Source organism: Neoarius graeffei, chromosome 1 (assembly GCF_027579695.1).
Source record: "Neoarius graeffei isolate fNeoGra1 chromosome 1, fNeoGra1.pri, whole genome shotgun sequence".
Taxonomy (NCBI): Eukaryota; Metazoa; Chordata; class Actinopteri; order Siluriformes; family Ariidae; genus Neoarius; species Neoarius graeffei.
The window spans coordinates 44,541,415-44,568,495 of NC_083569.1; the positions used below are offsets into that span (position 1 = coordinate 44,541,415).

Here is a 27,081-nt window from a genome sequence, read left to right on the forward strand (position 1 = left end):
GTTGTTGGCTCTAAACTGGTCACCCTGGAGGAGGTTGGTGGAGGGCAGGATTCTGACAAAACTGTTGGCAATCATGGACAATCCCTCTCACCCCCTCCACAGAACACTGGACAAGCTAAAGAGCAGCTTCAGCAACAGACTCATTCAACCCCACTGCTCCAAGGAACGATACAGGAAATCATTCCTACCCATGACAATCAGACTTTACAACTCATCTACGTCTGTTAGAGCCATGATCACACATCTGGACTAATTCTACCTGTCACTCTCTGCATCACATATTTTAGTGTTTACTATGGGACATGTGATGTGGGAATATTATCCGTATTGATATTTATATATCATATTTTTGCAATATTCGCATCCTATTGTACATTCTATGTACATACAGTGGTGCTTGAAAGTTTGTGAACCCTATACAATTTTCTATATTTCTGCATAAATATGACCTAAAACATCATCAGATTTTCACACAAGTCCTAAAAGTAGATAAAGAGAACCCAGTTAAACAAATGAGACAAAAATATTATACTTGGTCATCTATTTATTGAGGAAAATGATCCAGTATTACATATCTGTGAGTGGCAAAAGTATGTGAACTTCTAGGATTAGCAGTTAATTTGAAGGTGAAATTTGAAAACACCTGACTCTATCAATGGGATGACAATCAGGTGTGAGTGGGCACCCTGTTTTACTTAAAGAACAGGGATCTATCAAAGTCTGATCTTCACAACACATGTTTGTGGAAGTGTATCATGGCACGAACAAAGGAGATTTCTGAGGACCTCAGAAAAAGCATTGTTGATGCTCATCAGGCTGGCTGGAAAAGGTTACAAAACCATCTCTAAAGAGTTTGGACTCCATCAATCCACAGTCAGACAGATTGTGTACAAATGGAGGAAATTCAAGACCATTATTACCCTCCCCAGGAGTGGTCGACCAACAAAGATCACTCCAAGAGCAAGGCATGTAATAGTCGGTGAGGTCACAAAGGAGCCCAGTGTAACTTCTAAGCAACTGAAGGCCTCTCTCACATTGGCTAATGTTAATGTTCATGAGTCCACCATCAGGAGAACACTGAACAACAATGGTGTGCATGGCAGGGTTTCAAGGAGTAAGCCACTGCTCTCCAAAAAGAACATTGCTGCTCATCTGCAGTTTGCTAAAGATCACGTGGACAAGCCAGAAGGCTATTGGAAAAATGTTTTGTGGACAGATGAAACCAAAATAGAACTTTTTGGTTTAAATGAGAAGCATTATGTTTGGAGAAAGGAAAACACTGCATTCCAGAATAAGAACCTTATCCCATCTGTGAAACATGGTGGTGGTAGTATCATGGTTTGGGCCTGTTTTGCTGCATCTGGGCCAGGACGGCTTGCCATCATTGATGGAACAATGAATTCTGAATTATACCAGCGAATTCTAAAGGAAAATGTCAGGACATCTGTCCAGGAACTGAATCTCAAGAGAAGGTGGGTCATGCAGCAAGACACTGACCCTAAGCACCCAAGTCATTCTACCAAAGAATGGTTAAAGAAGAATAAAGTTAATGTTTTGTAATGGCCAAGTCAAAGTCCTGACCTTAATTCAATCGAAATGTTGTGGAAGGACCTGAAGCGAGCAGTTCATGTGAGGAAACCCACCAACATCCCAGAGTTGAAGCTGTTCTGTACGGAGGAATGGGCTAAAATTCCTCCAAGCCGGTGTGCAGGACTGATCAACAGTTACCACAAATGTTTAGTTGCAGTTATTGCTGCACAAAGGGGTCACACCAGATACTGAAAGCAAAGGTTCACATACTTTTGCCACTCACAGATATGTAATATTGGATCATTTTCATTCAATAAATAAATGACCAAGTATAATATTTTTGTCTCATTTGCTTAACTGGGTTCTCTTTATCTACTTTTAGGACTTGTGTGAAAATCTGATGATGTTTTAGGTCATATTTATTCAGATATATAGAAAATTCTAAAGGGTTCACAAACTTTCACGCACCACTGTATTCATAGTATATTATTTAAGGTATGTGTATATCTTGTTTATATCTTGTTTTTTTTGTTTTGTTTTTTAATTTTCTTGACCTCAGTACGTTTTATTTTATTTTGACTTTAGTACTTTATTTTATTTCATTGTATTTTTTTATTGTGTTCAAATTTACCGGACTGCTATGACAATTTAATTTCCCTTTGGGGATGAATAAAGTTTATCTATCTATCTATCTATCTATCTATCTATCTATCTATCTATCTATCTATCTATCAAACAAAAAAGGACTCAAAGCAGATCATTGATGGAGTCCCATTTTCACCTTGAACCATTCAGTCGTTCCAACTGCACACCTCACTGCTGTTTCACTGTTCTCATACATGTCTTGCACCACTCTAATATACTTCTCATTCACTCCACTCTTTCCCATACAATACCATAACTCATCTCTTGGCACTCTATCATATGCCTTCTCCAGGTCTACAAATACACAATGTAGCTTTCTCTGGCCTTCCCTGTACTTCTCCATTAACATTCTTAAAGCAAAATTTGCATCCGACGTCCTCTTCCTTGGCATAAACCCGTACTGCTGTTCACAGATTGCTACCTCTCTTCTCAATCTCGCCTCCAATACCCTTTCCCATAGCTTCATGGTGTGGCTCATCAATTTAGTCCTCTGTAATTACTGCAGCTCTGTACATCTCCCTTATTCTTGTATATTGGGACGAGCACACTCTTTCTCCATTCATTTGGCATTTTCTCATTCTCTAGGATCTTATTAAACAATCTCGTTAGGAACTCCACAGCCATTTCACCCAAACATCTCCAAGCCTCAATCGGGATACCATCTGGTCCGACTGCTTTCCCAGTCTTCATTCTTTTCATGGCTGCCCTCACCTCATCCTTACTAACCAACTCTGCTTCCTGATTTGCTGTCTCCAACGAATCTGACCTTTTCTCTCTTGGATTCTCCTCATTTAATAAATCCTCAAAGTACTCTTTCCACCTTCTTAATACACTCTCTTTGTTTGTCAGCATATTTCCATTTCCATCTTTCATCACTCTTACCTGCTGTACATCCCTCGCTTCCCTGTTTCTCTGCCTAGTTAGTCTGTACAGGTCTTTCTTGCCTTCTTTGGTCTCCAGTCTTTTGTACAACTCCTGGTATGCATCTGCTTTCACCTTCACTACAGCTCTTTTTGCCTTCTGTCTTGTATCTCTGTATAACCGCCTGCTTTCCTCATCTCTCTGCTCATCCCAATTCCTCTTTGCTAGCCTCTTCTCTTTTATAATTTCCTGCACTTCTTTGTTCCACCACCATGTCTCCTTGTCTTCCTTCCTCCTTCCCGATGACCACCCTAGCACCTTCCTTGCTGCCTCTCTTACTAGTACAGCAGTAGTATTCCAATCTTCCGGCAGATTTCCATGACTACTCAATGCTCGTCTCATTTCTTCCCTAAACTCCTTCTGATGTTCAACCTCTTTTAGTTTCCACCACTTAATCTTCATCTCCACTATTTCACGCTTCCTCTTTTTCACTTTCAAGCTCATCCTGCACACGACCACTTGATGTTGTCTAGCTACACTCTCCCCTGCCATCACTTTACGGTCTCCAATCTCCTTCAGGTTACCCCTTCTGCAGAGTATGTAGTCCACCTGTGTAGATCTTCCTCCACTCTTAAACGTCATCCTGTGCTGCTCTTTCTTCTCGAAGTATGTATTGACTATTGCCAAATTCATCCTCTTTGAAAAATCAACCACCATTTGCCCTTCCACATTTCTCTCTCTTACACCATATCTGCCCATCGCGTCCTCATCTCCTCTGTTTCCCTCACCAACATGTCTGTTGAAATCTGCTCCTATCAGCACGCGCTCCTCCCTTGGTATACTTTCTACCACTTCATCCATCTTTCCCCAAAAAGACTCTTTCTCTTCATTCTCACATCCAACCTGTGGGGTGTACGCACACACAACATTGATTACCACTCCTTGAATCTCCAACTTCATGCCTATCACTCTATCCTACACCCTCTTCACATCAATCACACTGTTGACCAACTCTCCCCTCAAAACAATACCAACACCATTTCTCTTTCCATCCACTCCATAATAAAACAACTTGCATCCATCTCCAATGTTCTTGGCCTTGCTTCCTTTCCACCTCGTCTCCTGCACACACAAAATGTCCAACTTCCTTCTTTCCATCATACCTGCTAACTCTCTCGCTCTGCCAGTCAGTGTTCCCACATTCAGTGTTCCTACCCTCAATTCTAAGCTCCTTCCCTTCCATCTTTCACGCTCTCTCCTAACACGCCTCCCCCCTCTCTTTCTCCTTCTCCGTTTTGACGCAACAGTAGCACACTTTCCACCGGCACCCTGTTGACCAACAGTACCAGAGGCGGTCGTTGTTAACCCGGGCCAGGACCGATCCGGTATGGCATTTCTCTTTTCATTCCGCATGTTAGATTTGGCACAGTTTTACGCCGGATGCCCTTCCTGACGCAACCCTCTCCAATTTATCCGGGCTTGGGACCGGCACCAAGAGTACGCTTATGCACCCCCAGTGGCTGGATTGATAATGTAGAAGTCATAAAATAGAAATATATAACAAAATTTGCATGAAAAAAAAATAGGGTGCCTCAGACTTTTGCACATTACTGTATATGTAGTTACTGCCTAATTGACAGGTGAACTACCCAATGACTATCTTCCAATCAAAAGTGGTTAAATATAAATGTAAATTTATATTCAGATTATGCATCATAAGCAGCAAAGTGTTTAACTCCGGTTCTTATTATTTTCCATTCAGATAACAAAACATCCTCGGCAGATTAAATACATTCGGCTTAACTGAAGCTTTAAAAATAAGACAAAGCCCTTTGTCATATTTCAGTGTGTTTTAGGCCACAAATATGAAGAAGGATAAAAAGAATTCAGAGGGGACCATTTTGTAAAGCTAAATATAAAGCAAATGGGCATCACTTTTAGAGAGTTAAATAGGCCATAACTATCTCCGTTGAGAAAATCACTGTCTGCCCTGCAATTTAGAAAAACGCACAAGCCAGAATGTTGACCTTTTATGCATAATAGTCAAGTGCAGTGCTGCAAATCCAGCTGGGAGGAAGATGAAATTGAAAGGACAATAATAGTCTCTGCCTCCAAGGAGAAGAGCATGTTTTTCAGTGCATGAAAGCAATGCTTGCCAGACATCTGTTACTTTTTGTTAATGAATAGATTACCCATTTTCCACATGGTTATATCTCATCGCTTACATTTATTCTTATTATGATGGTATCTATCAATCACTTCCAGTCATATCACTGAAGGATCACATGATTGACGGATGAGAAATGCTAAGACCTTTAATACTCGTACACAGAAAATGTTAGCGCTTAGCTGAACCGTTTTTGGTCCCTGGAGCGAACTCTTACTGTTAGCTACATTAGCATATCTCTTACTGTGAGTCATGTGAGGCCACAACAGTGCAAAAGAGAAATGAGCATGATCACAATAAGCCATCATCAAGGGAGTAACTTTGATTCTGACATTGGTGGGGACACAAAAGTGATCCAAGGCAGAGATAGCCAACCATGTAAGTTAGCGAAAAATAGGTAGCTAATCAGAGAATGATATCTACGTTAGAGGGGGGATTATTAGCAGTGTCATACATTTAACCCTTTGTGTGCCATATAATCATTGCTCAGGTTAGGACATCGGTTTTATTGATCGTGATTACACAGTAGCGGCTGAATATTGGTAGGGACACGTCCCTACTGTAGCGTCCCTACCCAAAATTACACCCTAGGCCATCATCATCATTCTTTTTTTTTTTTTGTCATTTCATGTCCACTTAGAAGAAACATAATGATACCAATGAGATGTCGTTGTTGGGGGGGTGGGTTTGTTTGTTTGTTTTTTAGAGCATGACTTACAATTGAGATTTCCCTGTGAAATTTGGCTTCCAGGCTGCTGACACTCTTGAAGGTGTTCACATAAAATCCCACTCGACTGCAAAGACAAGAAGAGCACTCTATTAGAATATACAGATGACTCATGCTTCCAGGTCCCACTCAGCCATGAAAATGCTCACATCTAGGTCTCATAGCACTGCAAGAACAGCCTGAATGTTAAAATCTGCAAACTAATATTGGAAAAGCAGATGGACTCCAGTCTGATAGGCAATGAGTAACTCACTGAGGCAAATTCGTACCTCAGTCCTCATTGATCCATTGTATTATGGACATGCATAAAAGTAAAAGTTATGCCAAATAAAAAAAAAAAAGCAAGTAAAAGTAGTGTTTACAGGCCGTCTCAAAATATCGAGATAGTTGTTTAAGAGAGAGCTGGATGAACAGAAATTTTTATATGAGTGATTCCACGCTTATGGGTACTGAAATGGGGACATGAACTTATTCACCTAAAACCATTTCTTTTTTTACCATCAGGTCACAAAACATGTAATCTTTAATGAATGATATGTTAAAAGATAACTTTAATTTTCTGAGATGTAATAAAAACATATTTATATGCCAAAGTCAAGCCTATGAGTTCCAAAATGATGTCTGTTACATTACTTCTGTTACGATTGTCCATCTCGCGTCTGTTACAAATTAATTACAATCTAGCTATATACCATGTTAATCTTATTGAAAGAATGTGTATGTTTATTCTACTACACATGTTTATTAATTATATTTGCTAAAACATCACCTTCCTATGTTTCAAAAAGTAATTCTACATTGTTAAAATTGAGAATATATATGTCCACAACACTTCTGTTACGTTCTGACTTTGGCATATAAATATGTTTTTATTACATCTCAGAAAATTAAAGTTATCTTTTAACATATCATTCATTAAAGATTACATGTTTTGTGACCTGATGGTAAAAAAAAGAAATGGTTTTAGGTGAATTTTTAAAAATAAGTTCATGTCTCCATTTCAGTACCCATAAGCGTGGAATCACTCATATACAATACATTTTACTTTATGACTATATTTTTCCCCAGGTCATGACTGAGCAGAGCTCAATGGGAAAAACATGACTGAAACCATTATGTAAGCCCACTGCTGTTCCTCTAGTAAGCTGTAAATACTCAACCCTCTAAATGAAACACTCACTAGATCATATGTATTGTTATAATGCTATTCCATTAGATAATAATACACTCCTGTGCCAATCAAAGAAATGCTGTACAGCAAAAATGCCTTCAGAAATAATACAATTAAACATTTATACATAAAACAATTGCTGTAAAGAGCAGCAGTAGTAAATTAAACAAAGTCAGTATTTGGTGTGACAAACATCCATCCATTATCCATCCATCCATAACCACTTATCCTGTGCAGGGTCATGGGCAAGCAGGATCCTATCCCAGCTGACTACGGGCGAGAGGTGGGGTACACCCTGGACAAATCACCAGATCATCACAGGGCTGACACATAGAGACACACAACCATTCACACTCACGGTCAATTTAGAGCTACCAATTAACCTAACCTGCATGTCTTTGGACTGTGGGGGAAACACCCGGAGGAAACCCACGCAGACAACATGCAAACTCCACACAGAAAGGTCCCCGTCGGCCACTGGGCTCGAACCCAGAACCTTCTTGCTGTGAGGCAACAGTGCTAACTACTACACCACCGTGCCGCGCCTGTGATGAATATTTGCATTTAAAAATGTAGCAGTAGTCTCAGGTACACTTTAGGAAGGAAACTGGCTTATATGTTTTTGTCAGCATCTTGGAGAATATGCCACAGTACTCCTGGAGACTCTGACTGTCACACTTGCTTCAGTTTTTGCTGATAAATCCTGACAGACTTCATGATGGTTTTTGCCTGAAAAGTGGTCTATTGCATTCTGTACTGGCATACAAACTTTTACTTCTGTTTAAAAGTTTCTTTTTTATGGACTTTTTTTTTTTGGACTAACCCAATAATTCACAAGTCAAAAAATAAACATCCATCCATTATCTGTAGCCGCTTATCTTGTTCTACAGGGTCGCAGGTAAGCTGGAGCCTATCCCAGCTGACTACAGGCGAAAGGCGGGGTACACCCTGGACAAGTCACCAGGTTATCACAGGGCTGACACATAGACACAGACAACCATTCACACTCACATTCACACCTACGGTCAATTTAGAGCCACCAGTTAACCTAACCTGCATGTCTTTGGACTGTGGGGGAAACCGGAGTACCCGGAGGAAACCCACGCGAACACGGGGAGAACATGCAAACTCCACACAGAAAGGCCCTCGCCAGCCACTGGGCCCAAACCCAGGACCTTTTTGCTGTGAGGCAAGAGTGCTAACCACTACACCACCGTGCCGCCCCCCAAAAAAATAAACATGTACGACAAAATTTGTATTTAAAAAAACCAGGATGTCTAAGACTTTTGCACAGTACTTTAGCTGTCTACAAATTATGACTAAGCACTCTATCTACAAGACTGTATAATTTGCAAACACTTCTATAGGCTCTGCAGTAGAAATCTCATCAACCACAGCAATACCCATGCTTTTAAAAAAAACCATTGCTGCAACCCTGTTATATAAAGACATTTTAACTCTTCATTAACTTGCAGAATATCATGATCAGACTCTGACGTATATGCGACATAAACGCTGCAGTCCCTAATAAATCATTCTGATTATCAAGACTATAGCCTCATTGAGAGTTGCATTTTTAATACAGACCCGCAAAAAGTCCAGCAACACAATACATTTATTTCTTACATAATACTTTGCTTCTATTTGTTTCTACACAGATTTTAACAGTCCAATAAATAAGACATATGATTTACAAGCCCCATGAAAAGAGAGAGAGACAAAGACAGAGACAGAGAATATGCCTCAATGCTGCTACAACAACAAAAACAACAAAAATCTGCAAGTCAATAAATTCAACTTACATGCTAAGGAGAAACAGTAATTTTCCTGCTTTAGCTAACTAAAGACGTACTTCAGCATCATTTTACATATTTCAGGAGCATACCTGTGCTCTGTTATCACAATGATGAAGCCATGAATGTTTCCTGCTGCCATGCTACAGAGCAAACTGCACAAATGGACACACTGGGCTACAGGGAAAAGTGATGTTCGAAAGAATTCAATAGTATTGATACGAGTAGATCACTGTCAGCGAATCAGACTGGAGTTCTTCCTGTTTTGCCCAATATGGGAATCACCTCGGGTGCAATGAACTGGAGCTTCAGTAATATAATTCACATGCAACTGTTTGAAGACTGACTCTTTTAATTATCAACACCAACTTTGTTGGAGGAGGTTATGTTTTCACCTCCGTTTGTCTGTCTGTCTGTTTGTTCGTTCCCAAAGTAATTCAAAAAGTAGTGAATGGATTTTGATGAAATTTGGAGGAAAGGTGGGCCATGGCCCAAGGAACAATTCATTAGATTTTGATGCAAATCCGGATATGTATGTGGATGCAGGATGTTTTTGTCTGTTCCCAACGTAACTCAAAAAATAGTCAACAGATTTGGATGAAATTTGGTGAACAGTTTTAGCCCCTGTTTACATTATTTTGAATCAGCGGATCATCAGATTAACGTTTTTAAAACAATTCGCGTACACACAGCAACGCCAATACACGATTCGCGTGCACACAGCAACGCCAATACACGGATACGCTAATCACATGACTAATTAGACGGCACGTCACATGATCCCAGTGCATATCGGGCATGCGCAAGTCACTCACCACTTGCAAGTGGAAGGATGGCAAGCGAACACCTCCAGCAGATAAACACACCTGGCTGTGATGTTCATGTTCTCACTGAGTTTAAGCGCCTGAAGGAGGTTGAAATGTGTAAATAAACCTCAGTGCGGCTCAGCGCTTCCTCCTGCGCTCCAAATCACTCCGCCCTGAACAGCGAGTGCCCTCTGGAGGGTGCGCACTCCGGCCCTGCGCAGCTCACAGAGCGCGCGAGTGAAGCACACGAGCAGTGATTCGGGACTGAGCCGCTGTGTGTGAGATCCCAACGCCAGCGAATCAGGAAGGTGGATGTCACAGTGACGTTGTCCAATGACGACGTCAGCTAGAGCTCAGCACAGCGTATCTGCGTATTCTCAATGTTTACACAGCACCGGACCAGACACGAACTGGATTGAATACGTGGGCTCTGGCGGATTCCCGTTTCCCGGCGTTTCCCGGCGTTTTAATGTGAACGGACAGTGCATCCGCGAAGAAAACGAGACAGATACGGTCTAATGTAAACTTGGCCTTAGTATTATCCTGTGTTCAAGTGATGTGATTTTGATGTTGATCCACATCCCAGATTAGTAAACATCTGGATATTGTAATATGTGGCTTGGCGAAGGTATGCGCTCTACCAAGTGCTTTTCTAGTTCAGTATTTGACAACTACTGAAAAGAAAACAATGGGTTAAAATGCAGGCATTGGGCTCTTCCGTGTCAATACAAATCTGTAAATACATGAAGTAGCCACAATAATCAGAAAGATTACCTAAGCTACTGACCTTAAAAACTCCTTTCCCATGAAAACAATTCATTCATGAAGCTGTGATTAGGGCACAGTTTCAGCGCTCTCTTCAAAGACGACTCACCTGTCCCACAGATTGGGCAGCTCATCCTGCAGATCCACGTTCAGATCATCAAACACTTTCTGTGCCTTTTTCAAGTCTTCTTCTGCCTGTGTGAAAACATAGAATGAGAAATCAGGTTAATCTTTAGCACATCCCACATGACCAATACAGTACACACCGACTACACATCCATAGGTACAGTACACTGTACAGGCTGTATGGTGTATAAAGTGCATATCTTCCTTCACCTTCGCAACCTTTCTTTCATTCTTAATGGCAGAAGCCTGCAGGGTCTCGAGATGGTGCCTTGCACTGTCATAGTCAATTAGCTTTCTGCTCCGCTTCGCGACACGCATCTAGAGAGGTGGGGGGGGGGGGGGATCATTATCAGACCTTTGCTTTACACTCAAGTTGCCCTTTACTAAGTAGCAGCAATAAGTTACTTTTATACCCTCAGACTGTAAGATGCACATAGATTTAATTAAACTAGTGCACTGACAGAGGAGTCATAAAAGTTGTAGAATGGTACCTTGATATCCGGAAACTGGACCAAATATGTGTCCAGTGCTAAGATTGTGGAGTCCACCAGTTTTTGATGGAAGTCTTCCCATAATGCATCACAATTCTAGAAAAGAGTATGAAGTGCTGTAATTATCAAGAGAAAAAGGAACAAAAGAAGGTAACTGGCAAATCTCTGAGCTGAATCTGAGAGCTGAAGTGTAGCTCTCAAGGCAACAAAATGAACATAAATTATGCTTTCACTGCGTCACAACTGGCAGTTATTCAAAAGTTTTTGGATGCAACATCAACCTCGTTCAGAAAAAGGAGGATTTTGGGGTAAAAGGAACAATCAGGGAAACGTGCTTAGTCATGCTTCATCATCTGAGATTCAGTTCTCAACAGGGACATTTCAAGTGATGCTATTAAAAGCTGCTTTCTTTGAACAACTGCCAACATGGTTTAGTAAAAAGGGATAAATTACATCGATTGAGTTTGATTTTCCAGAGCCTTATCATTGCAAATACCTTTTCCAAGGAGTTAATTTTTATCCCATACACTCACTGGCCACTTTATTAGGTACACCCATCCACCTCCTGTTTTATGCAGTTATCTAAATCAGCCAGTCCCTACACAGCAGCACAGTGCATAAAATCATGCAGATACAAATCAAGAGCTTCAGTTAATGTTCACGTCAAACACCAGAATGGGAAAACATTGTGATCTCTGGGACTTTCACTGTGGCATCAGTGTTAGTGCCAGATGGACTGGTTTGAGTATTTCAGAAACTGCTGATCTCCTGGGCTTTTCACACACAACAGTCTCTAGAGTTTACACAGAATGGTGCAGAAAACAAAAAACATCGAGTGAGCGACAGTTCTGTGGGAGGAAACGTCTTGTTAATAAGAGAGGTCAGAGGAAAATGGCCAGATTGGTTCGAGCTGCCAGGAAAGATATAGCAACGCTTTACAACCATGGTGAGCAGAAAAGCATCTCAACATGCAACAGCAGAAGACCATGTTGGGCTCCACTCCTGCCAGCCAAGAACAGGAATCTTAGAATCAAGAAAAACGTCCTATTAAAGTGGCCAGTGAGTGTATTTTATTTAAATTGCATGCATTTAAGTTGTCACTTAAAACCTTCTTAAAACTATACAGCCTTTCGAGTTCATAAAATCGGTGAAATTTAGTTCCCTCTGAAATTTGGTCATTGTGATATATGTTTATTTCTGTAATATCTCACAAAATATCAGGCCATTCTGTGGCTGGGAAGTTATTTAATTTGAGGAGATTCCCAAGCAAATAATGTGCATGAAATCACTCACTTCGTGCAGTCAGGCAGACAGAGGAAGTCCATGTGCACATGTGCACACTTACCTTTGTCTTCTTCTTTTTCCTTTTTCTTTTGGGTTTTATAGCAGCTGGCATCCAGTGTTGCATGACTGCCATCTACAGATTTACCTTGACCGTGCACTGACAGTTACATCATTCTGTCGCTAAACAAACAGCTAATCACACTGAGGTGCTCGCTGACCGCCAATATTTATTATCCCCCGCCTAAACAAAGTTTGGTGGGGGATATAGAAACAGGTTCCATCCATCCAGTCACGTTTTAGTTTCCGGGCCATATCTTTAAAAGATACTGAATATATCTTCATGAAACTTTGTATACATATCAAGCAACATGAGAACTGGTGCCTTTTGCTATTTTGGATTTTTGAAAAAAAAAGTTTTTTTCAAATTTTTACATAAAATATAGATTTTTGGGTGGCACGGTGGTGTAGTGGTTAGCGCTGTCGCCCCACAGCAAGAAGGTCCGGGTTCGAGCCCCATGGCCGGCGAGGGCCTTTCTGTGCGGAGTTTGCATGTTCTCCCCGTGTCTGCGTGGGTTTCCTCCGGGTGCTCCGGTTTCTAGTAGTGGTTAGCGCTGTAGCCTCACAGCAAGAAGGTCCGGGTTCAAGCCCCGGGCTGGCGAGGGCCTTTCTGTGAGGAGTTTGCAAGTTGTCTGCATGGGTTTCCTCCAGGTGCTCCGGTTTCCCCCACAGTCCAAAGACATGCAGGTTAGGTTAACTGGTGACTCTAAATTGACCGTAGGTGTGAGTGTGAATGGTTGTCTATGTGTCAGCCCTGTGATGACCTGGCGACTTGTCCAGGGTGTACCCCGCCTTTCGCCCGTAGTCAGCTGAGATAGGCTCCAGCTTGCCTGCGACCCTGTAGAACAGGATAAAGCGGCTAGAGATAATGAGATGTTTCCATGGAAACAATTTCAGACTTAGTCTCTCAGGTTAGTCTTAGGGGTAGGTTTTGTTTCCGGAGCAGAACTTGAAAACTATGAGTGGTATGGTCTTGAAAGTTGGTATATGTGTTGATTAAGTAATGTACAGCGCCCTCCACAATTATTGGCACCTAATATAGGACAACAATGCAAAAAAAAGAGAAAAATCCAACCTTTAATTCAAGTGCATTTATTCAGTGGGAAAAAATCCCACATTAAGAAATAATTATTTTACATGAACTCATGTGTGCCACAATTATTGGCACCCCTGATGTTAATATTTTGTACAACTCCCTTTTGCCAACAAGACAGCACTTAATATTCTCCTATAACGTTTCACAAGATGGGAGAATACAGAGCGAGGGATATTTGACCATTCCTCTTTGCACAATCTCTCTAAATCATCCAGAGTCCTGGGTCCTCTCCTATGCATTCTCCTCTTCAGCTCACGCCACAGGTTTTCAATTGGGTTGAGGTCTGGGGACTGAGATGGCCATGGGAGGAGCTGGATTTTGTGTCTGGTGAACCATTTTTGTGTAGATTTGGCCACATGTTTAGGGTCATTATCTTGCTGAAAGACCTAGTGATGATCCACCTTCAGCTTTCGGGCAGAGGCCACCAGATTTTGATTTAAAATGCCCTGGTATTTCAAAGAGCTCATGATGCCATGCACCCTAACAAGGTTCCCGGGGCCTTTTGAAGAGAAACAGGCCCACAGCATCACTGATCCTCCCCCATACTTCACAGTGGGCATGAGGTGCTTTTCCGCATACTCATCTTTTGTGATGTATTAGAGTGTTTGTTGCCAAAAAGCTCTATCTTGGTCTCATCTGACCAAAGCACACGGTCCCAGTTGAAGTCCCAGTACCGCTTAGCGAACTCCAGACGTTTACATTTATGCTTGCAAGTGAGAAAAGGCTTTTTCCGTGCATGCCTCCCAAACAGCTTGTTGGCATGTTGATAGCGCCTGATGGTTGTTATGGAGACTTTGTGACCCCAAGATGCTACTCTTTGATGCAATTCTCTAACAGTGAGCTTTGGAGAACTTTTTACTTCTCTTACCATCCTCCTCAGTGTGCATGGTGGCAAGATAAACTTGCATCCTCGTCCAGGCTTGTTTGCCACTGTTCCAGTTGTTTTAAACTTCTTGATGATTCCTCTGACTGTAGATATGGGCAGGTGGAGGCGAGTGGCTATTTTCTTGTAGCCATTGCCTGGCTTATGAAGGTCGACACACATCTGCCTTACTTGAATGGTGTGTTCTCTTGTCTTTCCCATGTTGAAGAGTGGATAAGAAAAATAGGCCTCTGTGTCACATCATATTTATACCCCAGGGAAACAGGATGTGATGAATTACTAATTAAAGGTTCCTAGATACTCTGATCAACTTTATAAACTACAGTAGAAATGGCAGAAATGCTTCAATTACATTAATTTTCTAGGAATTGTTATGGGTGCCAATAATTGCGGAACAGGTGATTTTATGAAAAATAATTATTTCTTAGTCGGGGATTTTTTTTATTCACTTGAGTTAAAGGTTACATTTTTCTACAATTTTCAGTGTGAGATTATGCTTCTGCAATAAAAATTGAATTTATTTTAAGGCTTTTAATACATCTTAACCGGGGGTGCCAATAATTGTGGAGGGCACTGTATATGTGCCTTTTGATACTAAGAAATGTGAGAAATTTAAATTTTTAGCTCACCTGAACCAAAGGTCTGGTGGGTTTATGCCATGGGCTGCTGAGGTCAGTGTAAAGAGGTAGGGTTGGTTTCCTGCAGCAGAACTTGAAAAATGTGACAAATAATATCTTGAAACTTGGTGTACCGTATAGTTGGTATATAGGGTGGGGGACATAGATGACTATCTTCTTGTTAGTTTGGTCCTGCGTTTCCTTTCCTTCTCAACATAACGTCTTTTCTTCTTGCTTTCCGTTACTGTAGTCGATCTTTCATGTTTCATTCATACACTCACGTCCTCCATTTTTCTCTCCTGTTTCAAATTTGTACCCCACACTGCCTTGCGTGAACGGAGAAAGCCCACCATGTGATGTATGACATAGTGTCTTGTATTGTGTCATGGTGAAGCAAGAAAAAATCTCATCTTATCTCATTATCTCTAGCCGCTTTATCCTGTTCTACAGGGTCGCAGGCAAGCTGGAGCCTATCCCAGCTGACTACGGGCGAAAGGCGGGGTACACCCTGGACAAGTCGCCAGGTCATCACAGGGCTGACACATCGACACAAACCATTCATACTCACATTCACACCTACGCTCAATTTAGAGTCACCAGTTAACCTAACCTGCATGTCTTTGGACTGTGGGGGAAACCGGAGCACCCGGAGGAAACCCACGTGGACATGGGGAGAACATGCAAACTCCGCACAGAAAGGCCCTCGCCGGCCATGGGGCTCGAACCCGGACCTTCTTGCTGTGAGGCGACAGCACTAACCACTACACCACCGTGCCACCCAGCAAGAAAAAATAGCAGAGAATTTAGGGCCACGTGGCCTTAAATTCATTAATTGTTCTATTTTTTTTAACTAATAAAATTGGTAGTCTGTGATTCAAATTCAGTAGGTTTCAGTCCACGAAACAAAAATAATTGGGTGTCAGGGAAGATTCTTTTTATGACCTAAACTTGAAAAATCTGAAAAGCAGTCTACCTTTAATGTTGATTTTAGGGAAAGGGAAGATTGTTATATTACCCTACACATTGTGGCTATTAAGACACTGAGAACAGCTTATTTAAATATAACCTGTAAGCTATAATTTATGCTATTAAAATCCCTCTGTGGGGTTGTACTGAGCCCAGTGGTGTGAACAACTGTTTTCATCACTCAATAAGGTGCATGTGTTTTTACTACACTACAGTATCAGGTATGTTTCAGTGAGCCATTGTCTCTCAAAAAGGGATGACAATAAAGATGGCTAATGGAGATATTGCAACTCAACCTGTCTCAAACTGACCCAGAATGCCCTGACAAGCTTCCCCACTCATCCCTGACGCTATTTCTGGCTTGATCTTATTCAAAGCTTATGTAAACATATCTCTCAAGCAAGCCATTTTCTTCTAGTTGCCACAGTAAATGATTCCATGTGCACACAAAACCGCAGAGGGAAATTCGATCGTGCTTCACCTTGATCCTTTGCTTCAGAGCCGGCTTTGAAATACAAAGCCCAGGGCCTCCCTTTAGACATTCTAGCAGGTTTCTCATCTGCCAGCAAATAGACACTATCTAAGCTGTAGCTGACTAATTAGTGCAGCCTTTTACAGGGAGGAAGTCATGTGGCTCGTTTATAGTCCGTGTTGGTTGAATATATATTTTCTTACAGATGAATTGAAACAAATGAAATTACACTCACCTTTCCAATAGACATCACGTCATCCTTGCCGTGCCAGTCAGGCTCGTACACTTCGTGCAGAGATTCTGTCAGGTTCATGGAGGCCTGCTGCATTCCTGAAGTATTATCACAGAGCAGGTTTAGCTAAGCACTCTTATCCATCACCCCAGCAGCATCATTTACAGAGATCTGTTTATCTAGTGTGTGCATGTGTGTGTTTGTGTGAGTGTGTGTTAGGATGAGTCACCTTTCACAGCTGCTATATAAGCCTTCATCTCCCTCTGTAGCCTCGCACCCTCAGACTGGAGAGACAAAACAAAATAAGGCTCAGAGCATAAAAGCACAAAGCAGCATTAAACCAATATTTACCGAAACCCTTTGAGCCAGTAAACATAAAATATGCTATACAGCATATCTGTCACATCGAGGTTAGAGTTTTTATTCATAAACACACATTTGCAGCTTTAATGTAAATAATGCATGCCATAAAACAATGCTAGCATGTGTGCAATTATTGAGTGATTGCTAGACTGGCTTCAATTAACAGCTGTCCAGGGCGCTGTGCTGTTTGTACCACCAAATAAACAAGAGTAAATATTAAAAAAAAAAATTTTAAAAGAACAATGCTAAAGCTAAACAAGGCAGTCATTTTAACGACGGGGTTTGTATGATGATGTGTTGGTAGTTAGCGGTTCACGATGCCCTATTTCACTGACATTAATGTGAGGTTTATGTACTAGCTGATGTACAGCTCTGGAGGTGAAATGTTCCTGCAACAATGCCAGTGACAGACACTGACTCAGCAGCTTTGGTGTTGAGTTTCCATCTGAATTTTAGACACGAAGAGGCAGTGAAGAAGTTTGCAGTACAGACAGACAGAGATAGTTCCATCGAGGAAAGGAAAGGAAAGGAAAGGAAGAAGGGTTTTTGCTCGAAGCTTTAGCAGGCTGATATATAAAACAGTCTAATCAGGATTAGTGAGGACAGGTGGAAAGGGCAGGATTAGACTGTTGGTTTTCTTCACTGCAAGCATGCTTTGCCAATAAAACACGTTGCCCTTTTAAATTTTATTTAATTCAATTCTTACAGACTGTCCTAATTATATACTTAGAGTGGAAATACATAATAGCATACCAAACTAATCCAATATCAAAACATTCCAAAATTTGAACACAGCCAAAATACTAGAAGGGCACTCCGTAGAGTGAAACCTCCACCAAGCCACAGAATATCAACATCAAAATCAAATCACTTGAACCTAGGATAATACTAAAGCTGTACACCAAATTTCATCCAAATCTGTTCACTACTTTTTGAGTTACGTTGGGAACAGACAAAAAAATCCTGGATCCACATACATATCCGGGATTTGTATCAAAATCTAATCAATTGGTCCTTGGGCCATGGCTTACCTTTCCTCAAAATTTCATCAAAATCTGTTCACTACTTTTTGAGTTAAATTGGGAACAGTTAGATAAACAAACAAACGAAGGCAAAAACATAACCTCCTCCAACAAAGTTGGTGGCGGTAACTCTATGAGACTTAGGCCATAACTGATTAATGTGAGAAAATGTACAGTACCTTATAATTTCTTATTCATAGTTCATAGAAATTAGTGTAAAACCAACAGGAAAAAGGGGAATTATGATTATTTTCCCTTTTTTTTTTAGCTCTAAACATCAACAGTTTTGAGATTTGAGCTTTGAGTCAACATCCCTGACAGAATAATTTCACCTGTTTCCAAAAACTATGAAGGAGAAATGATGAATATTATTTATTATTATACATACAGGACACTTTTTCAATGGAATAAAAACATGTATTCTATTCCCTTCCAGCAGAATAGAATATTCATTTGATTTCATTTGATTTGATAGCATGCAATATTGCGAGCAGATCGCTTATCCTACGTGTATTACGCCACTCTACCCAATGGAGAATGACCGTTGAGTATGGTTTACGAGATTGCATGGTTGTCAAGACAACATGATGTCACATGTCAGAAGCTGATACAAATATTTAATGAGAAATTTTTCTGCTGCGCATGCACAGAAGCATTTCTGTGTTCGAATGTGTCTGGATAATAATAATAATAATAATAATAATAGTATTGGCTGGCTTTTTTCATGGTCTATCAGATATATTACATTCAGTTAGCATGATATTGAACTCGTCTTTGACTCATTCAGCATCATGCTAGCTGAATGAAATATACCTGATATACCACTTAATGCTAGCCAATATTAGTTAATTATTACAACATGCTTTTTGGTATAGCCTTTCAAAACTGCAGTATCAGAAGATCAATATTGAGATCAATCTTTTAGCTATTAATGAGAAAATTATAACCGGTCTCACAACCAGAAATGAGAAGAGGAGACAAAAAAAATTTACATAAATACTAAAAGCATAATCTCGGCTCATCCATAATCATGTTCTGTAACCATAATACTGATGACTGACTGTTTGATTGACTCGGATATCTCACCTCCTGTCTCTTGAAGTTCTGAACACACTGTTCAAACTGCTCATCTTTAGTCTCGTCAGCCTTCCCCAACTTTTGCAGCACCTGAGAGAAGAAACAGAGAACAGTGCATCACACAGGGCTCACCTTCATTTTCTGCATATCATACAGGTATAATATACTAATAAACTAGTGGCTGTTATGTCCGCTATCTCTAATAAAGTTGTGTTTTTTGTCAGACAACCCTATTATCATCAAAAAGGAAAACAAACACAATTCAGATAAGAAACAATGATCATATACTTTGGATTATTATTAATAATGTACAATGGAGAGAAAAGATGCTGGAGGAAAAACGAAATGTGTCTCATCTCTCATTATCTCAAGCCGCTTTATCCTTCTACAGGGTCGCAGGCAAGCTGGAGCCTATACCAGCTGACTACGGGCGAAAGGCAGGGTACACCCTGGACAAGTCGCCAGGTCATCACAGGGCTGACACATAGACACAGACAACCATTCACACTCACATTCACACCTACGGTCAATTTAGAGTCACCAGTTAACCTAACCTGCATGTCTTTGGACTGTGGGGGAAACCGGAGCACCCGGAGGAAACCCACGCGGACACGGGGAGAACATGCAAACTCCACACAGAAGGGCCCTCGCCGGCCCCGGGGCTCGAACCCAGGACCTTCTTGCTGTGAGGCGACAGCGCTAACCACTACACCACCGTGCCGCCCAACGAAATGTGTACAGCAGTAAAAAAAAAAAGCCTGTCATGTGTGGCAAATACTCTTAGAAAACCTGTTTGACTGGTCTGACCCCAGCATGCCTTCAAAACAGTAACATTACGTAGATCCTCATTGGGTAGAAGATGTGAAATTCTGACATTTGAATTAATTGCTCTGTCACTAAGAATGTCTTAGAGTCTTACAGAGTGTAATCAGTTTTTATGTCTCTTTGATAATTACAACACACATTTCTGAGATATCACAGTACCATCAGTACCTTTGTAGCATGATGCATCAAATAGCTAATCAGATGGTAAAATATAGTTGAGGCTTTTTTTGTTTTTTTTGTTTTGGGTTGTTTTTGTGGATGGCACAGTAGTCTCACAGCTCCAAGGTCCTTGATTCGATCCTATACTCAGATTTCTGTCTTTTAAGTTTCACATGTTCTCTCCACGTTTGTCTGGGTTTCCTCTGGGTTCTCCAGTTTCCTCCCAAAAACATGGCTACGCTTAATTGCCGCTTTGTGTGAATGCATCGTGTGTGTTGTGCCCTGTGATGGACTTGCAAACAATCCAGGCTGTATTTCTACCCAGGTTTAAATGATATAACTTCCTGAAAATTGGAAAGGTTGTTTAAACTGGTCAGCATTTTTTTTTTTTTAAATATGCTTTGATTCGGTTAAAAACTGTTTGATGTAGCGTGTATATTCATTATAAAGAGTACAGTGCCTTGCAAAAGTATTCATTCTCCTTCGTGTTTGTCCTGGTTTTTCGCATAACAAGCTGGAATTAAAATGGATTTTTTTGGAGGTTAGCACCATTTGATTGACACAACATGCCTACCACTTTAAAGGTGAAAATTGTTGTTTTATTGTGACACAAACAATAATGAAGATGAAAAAACAGAAATCTGGCGTGTGCATAGGTATTCACCAATCTCCCCCCAAGTCAATACTTTGTAGAGCCACCTTTTGCTACAATTACAGCTGCAAGTCTCTTGGGGTATGTCTCTATTAGCTTAGCACATCTAGCCACTGGGATTTTTGCCCATTCCTCAAGGCAAAACTGCTCCAACTCCTTCAATTTAGATGGGTTGTGGTGGTGTGCAGCAATCTTCAAGTTATGCCACAGATTCTCAATTGGATTGAGGTCTGGGCTTTGACTAGGCCATTCCAAGACATTTAAATGTTTCCCTTTAAACCACCCCAGTGTAGCTTTAGCAGTGTGTTTAGGGCCATTGTCCTGCTGGAACGTGAACCTTCATCCTAGTCTCAAACCTCTGGCTGACTCAAACAGGTTTTCTTCCAGAATTGCCCTGTATTTAGTGCCATCCATCTTTCCTTCAGTCCTGACCAGCTTTTCTGTCCCTGCAGATGAAAAATATCCCCACAGCTTGATGCTGCCACCACCATGCTTCACTACAGGAATGGTGTTCTCAGGGTGATGGGTTTGCGCCACACATGGCATTTCCCATGATGGCCAAAAAGATCAATTTTATTCTCATTTGACCAGAGAATCTTCCATGTGTTTGGGGAGTCTGCCACATTCTGTTGGGCAAACTCCAAATGTGTTTTCTTAATCCATTCAGACACAAGGAAAAATGCTATGGAACGTCATGTGTACAATTGTACACATTAAGGGAGAGTGAGGTAAGATGAGCCAGTGGGTAAGTTGACCCACCCCTTGTATCTAGGTAACTGTGCACATGTCTTGTCATGTGACCATAAATTCAAGAAGCACCCGTCATTTCCATCTTGCTGTGATGCAGAGAAGCACATGGGAGAAGTGGTATTTTTTTACACAAAAAACTGTTTTTTGCTTGTCAAAGTAAATTTTCTGCCTATGAGGTAAAATGACTGTTATGTCAAAGCAAATGTATCCAGGTCTAAAATTATATATTATACGTGTTGGTTCGGGTGCATCAGTTGCCCTCACTTTCATAAAATCTGATGCATTTTTGTTTGGGTGTTCCTTTTCACCAATAAAGACATCCTGTAAAATTTTTTGATCATATTCAAAAGTCTAATGGTGGCACCATGAGGTTCATTTTTTGCCAAAAAATGCTTATTTTATGTTTTCGCGTAAGGTTTGAATCACAATGTTGGGCTCCATTTATTGATTTCTTGTGACCCAGAGATCATGTTAAGAACCTTTGCAAGGGATTGAGAAGCATTAATGTGATTCATAATACATTTGTATTGTTTAAAAGTAGTTGAACAATGATTCCATGAACAGCTTAAATTCAAACTGTGCTTGATAATATATTTAGAATATGTACTAAAAATGTGTATCTAAGATATTTGGTATACTCTATAAGGTGCCATAATGTTTCATGAAAAGTGATCAAAATTTTGTCATAAGTCATAAAATAGCAGCTTTTTCCATAACTTTGAGCTCCTGGTGTCACCATTAAACTTTTGAATTTTGTCAAAATATTTCACCCAGTGTGTTTTCTTACCAAAAGGAACATAAAAACAGAAATGCATCATGATCGGAGGAACTTTTCATTTTTAGGGGGCAACTGATGCACCCTAATGTTGGTGTTTTGCTAATGTATAAAATCTTGTGACTCACTTCACGAAAGATTAGCCTGAATTTCTAAGCGAGCCCGTTTTTTCCAAAATGGTGGCTGTGGGGCAAAGTGAGCCAAAGGCTATGGGGTAAATTGAGCCAATGGTTCAAGCAAGTGGGCGCCATCACATCTGCTGAAAAGGCGAACTTGTGACTGTGGTCTGTGCAGTCAATGCGACTGGTAATGCAGTCCCTCCCATGTTTATCTTCTCAAGGGTTAGATACAAAGACCACTTCATTACAGGAGCACCTCCAGGATCAATTGGTACCTCCATCAGATCAGGCTGGATCAATGAAGACACCTTCATTGAGTTCCTTGAACATCTGGTTCAGCAAACCAAGTGCTCCCCTGACCTGCCACTGCTGCTAATCTTGGATAACCATGAAGCCCACATTTCACTGAAGGCTTTGGACATAGCAAAAACAAATGGTATTGTTATGTTCACAATTCCACCCTGCACATCCCATCGCTTGCAGCCTCTGGATAAGAGTGTGTATGGTCCATTTAAGACCTATTACAACAGAGCTCTTGATGGTTGGATGAGATCCAACCCAGGCAAAACAGCCAGCATATACCAAATCCCTGGTTGTGTGAATCATGCTTTCATGTCAGCAATGACACCACGGAATATCTCTTCTGGATTCAGATCCACTGGGATTTTCCCTTACAACAGAGATGTCTTCTCCGATGCAAAGTTTGAGCCATCCATGGTGTCAGACAGGCCCAACCTGGAGCAGCAGCCTGCAGCTGCAGGTGATGCACCCGTGGTTTCAACCTCCCTTTCTGCTGAGCTACCTTCACCAGGCCCTGCACATGCATGTGCTTCACCAAGTGACACAGATTCACACCCCAACCATGCTGGATATGTGCCTCCTATTGAGATTCTACCCTTACTCAAAAGTCAGCAGCCCAGGAAACAAACAAACCGAAAGTGTGTGAAGACAAGAATCCTGACTGATACACCTGAAAAGCAGGCAATTGAACGTGCCCATGAAGAGAGGAAAAATAAACAGAAAGGCAAAACAGAAAGAACCATCAAAGAGCAAGGAAAGCTGAAGAGGAAACAAACCCAGATGAAAATCACAGTGGAAAGCAGCTCTGAGGAGAGTGATGTTGCCATCCCATTTGATCACACTTCTGAGCATGAGAGCTCCAGCCATGAAAGGAGTGAACCAGATGTCTCAGATCTGGTAGTTGGTGACTTTGTCATTGTAAAATTTGCATCCAAATGCAGGAGCCACCATTACATTGGCTTGGTTGACAGCCTTGCGGGCAACGAAGTGAGTGCCAGATTTCTCAGAAGAATCCGAGGGATCACTGGCAGAAAGAAACCCACCTTTGCATTCAAAGAAAAGGATGAGGCATCTTTCCCACGGAGTGATATGCTGAAGAAGCTACCTCAACCTCAAAAGGCTGGAGGAACTGCAAGGAGGGAGCAACAGTTCATATTCCCCTGCAACCTTGACAGTTGGAATATTGAATAATTGTTTTGATTAAATGGTTTTGAAACTAACTGGTGGTTTGTTCTCACAAGTTCAAAACTGTTAAAACTGTTTGTTAGCACAATATGCTCAGGTTTACATTTTAAAACTCAGATGGTCAGTTTACCCCCAGATGGCTCAACTTTGTTGCATCTCTGATTAATGCCCTCCTTGCCCGGTCTGTGAGTTTTGGTGGGCAGCCTTCTCTTGTAGTGGTGACATATTCTTTCCATTTTGCTATAATGGAATTAATGGTGCTCCCTGGGATATTCAAAGTTTGGGATATTTTTTAATAACCCAACACTGATCTATACTTCTCCACAACTTTGTCTCTGGCCTGTTTGGAGGCTCCTTGGTTCTCATGTTGCTTGCTTAGTAGTGTTGCAGAGTCAGGGTCCTTCCAGAACAGGTTGATTTTATACAGATATCATGTGACACTTTGATTACACACAGGTGGAGCTTAATCAACTAATTATGTGACTTATGAAGTGAATTGGTTGGACCAGCTCTTATTTAGGGGTTTCACACAAAAAGGGGTGAATACCTACACTGTAAAAAATATAACTTGCAAAATTGTTGAGTGAAAAAAGGATTCTAAGTTGAATGAACAAATTTCCCTTCTAATTGTTCAAGTAACTAAAAAAAATAGTTGAGATGCCTTTCCTTCGCCACAAGTTCATAGGAATTGGAAAATTAAGTTAAGTGAACTTATATATTCAAGTGCTGATTGACGCCCCTTAACCGATGCCACTGCGCATGCGCACTTCACAAGTTCGAAAGTTTCGACGGTCGGGTGGAGTGAGAAGTCCGTGGAAACTGACACGAGACGTTGTATAGGAGTCTAGGCTAAGCTTTCCTCAGCAGAGGCCAGGGAATTCGCTCCTTGTATGTCGGTATTTGTTTCTGTTTGTGTAATAATAGGCAAAGTGAAGTAGAACTTAAGTGTTGAGAGGTTTGTGTTAACTAAAAAATGTAATGCACACTAAATCATTGTAAAAAAAAAATAGTCAAGCCAACTTAAAAATGTAACGCAACCTGCTGCCAAAGGATTTTGAGTAAACTCAACTTAGAACCATGATGTGCCAACTTGCTCTTCTAAGTTAATTGGCATTATTATTTCAATTTATTTCAACTAAACAATTTGTTGGACGGGGCGGCACGGTGGTGTAGTGGTTAGCGCTGTCGCCTCACAGCAAGAAGGTCCTGGGTTCGAGCCCCGGGGCCGGCGAGGGCCTTTCTGTGTGGAGTTTGCATGTTCTCCCCGTGTCCGCGTGGGTTTCCTCCGGGTGCTCCGGTTTCCCCCACAGTCCAAAGACATGCAGGTTAGGTTAACTGGTGACTCTAAATTGACCGTAGGTGTGAGTGTGAATGGTTGTCTGTGTCTATGTGTCTGCCCTGTGATGACCTGGTGACTTGTCCAGGGTGTACCCCGCCTTTCGCCCGTAGTCAGCTGGGATAGGCTCCAGCTTGCCTGCGACCCTGTAGAAGGATAAAGCGGCTAGAGATGATGAGATGAATTTGTTGGACTGACCTTCTAAAGTCAAATCAACTCAACATTAAATACACTTCTATGTGAACTTAAAAGAATAATTTGGGAAGTTGTGGCTCAGGTGGATAAGGCACCATACTATAAATCCAGAGACCCAGGTTCAATTCTGACCTGAGGTCATTTCCCAATCCCTCTCCTACTCATTTCCTGTCTCTATACTGTCCTATCCAATAACGGTGGAAAAAGAATAATTTAGGATAACTTAATGTTTTTGTGCCAACTTGCTTTTCCAAGTTAATTGGAATTATTATTTCAATTTATTTCAACATCACAATTTGAATGCACTGAACTTGCTAAATAAAGTAAGGTCAACATAAAATACTCATCTGTGTCGACTTAAAAGAGCAAGTCAGCACAACTATTTGGCCCGGAGTTGAGTTTACTCAAAATCCTTTGGCAGCAGGTTGCGTTACATTTTTAAGTTGGCTTGACTAATTTTTTTTTACAGTGTATGCACACTCCAGATTTCTGGAGTGGTAGGCATGTTGTGTAAATCAAATGGTGCTAACCCTCCAAAAATCCATTTTAATTCCAGCTTGTAATCCAATAAAACAGGACAAACACCAAAAGGGATGAATACTTTTGCAAGACCCTGTATATTCAGTCCAAACTGTGGTTTTACTGAAGTACTGTAGATAGAGAATAATGCCAGTTCATTCTAGTCGTTGTAGCTGTGGCTTTATTTCTTATATTTGTTTCATGTTAAATTGTGTTTAGATGCTTCTTATAACTGTCTTTCACCTGAATATGGGTTTTAATGTATATGAATTCAGCAGCAGTCCACCAGCGAGATGATGAAAAGCATCAGCCGAATGAGTATCTATAAATATAAACCACACTAAATGGACCGTACCGGCTCAGTGTACTAAACTCTAAACTCTTTGTGCCATATGATTCTATAAAACTCTCACTGAATTTACAACAGGGAAACATTCCAAGCCAAGAGCAATGACACATACCACAATTGAGATAACTACTACCATTTTCAGTGCAGGCTACAGATCCTTATAGTCATAATATACATACACACACACACACACACACACACACAGTGGATATAAAAAGTGTACACACTTTTTATACACACAAAAAGTGTACTCATATTTTTTATATATCAGAAAAACCTATAATTTTAATGCTGTGTACACTTTTTATATCTACTGTATGTGTATATATATATATATATATATATATATATATATATATATATATATATAAGAGCCTTGTTTTCACCCTACGCCACATCTTCCTACATGATCTGATTCTCTGCATTTCAAGCATTTAACGCACAACTACGCTCACAAATTGGTCTTTAATGTCATCACGCAGTGTGAAAATTCTCACCTCCAGTGGTAGACTAGTCTCCTACACTCAATATCATTACACCGCTCTCACCCTAGGGTTTATGTTGTGCTAAAGCTTCCACATAAATGCATCGAGTCACATAACCAGATAAAACAACCAACTCTGATCAGAGAAAACAGCTCTCGGTTTGATGTTCTGCTGTCAGACAGAGGGATTAATATTTCTATTACCATTACTAAACGTCCAGTGTATCATTAACATGCATCATTGTGCGTGAGTTTTGTCCCAGCTGTGTACAGAAGGGAATC

At 40.9% G+C, this 27,081-nt stretch overlaps 1 protein-coding gene across 1 annotated transcript in view; it reads right to left on the minus strand.

Annotated features, from left to right (window-relative positions):
- amph (amphiphysin) overlaps positions 1–27,081 on the minus strand; it is a 93,430-nt gene that overhangs the window by 55,103 nt on the left and 11,246 nt on the right. Inside the window, exons 2-8 of the mRNA XM_060932406.1 lie at positions 19,161–19,241; positions 16,919–16,973; positions 16,693–16,787; positions 11,083–11,178; positions 10,802–10,909; positions 10,575–10,660; positions 5,922–5,997 (exon numbers count right to left, since the gene is read on the minus strand). Of these exons, the coding sequence (XP_060788389.1) occupies positions 5,922–5,997; positions 10,575–10,660; positions 10,802–10,909; positions 11,083–11,178; positions 16,693–16,787; positions 16,919–16,973; positions 19,161–19,241 (597 nt within the window). The remainder of the gene's footprint in view (positions 1–5,921; positions 5,998–10,574; positions 10,661–10,801; positions 10,910–11,082; positions 11,179–16,692; positions 16,788–16,918; positions 16,974–19,160; positions 19,242–27,081) is intronic.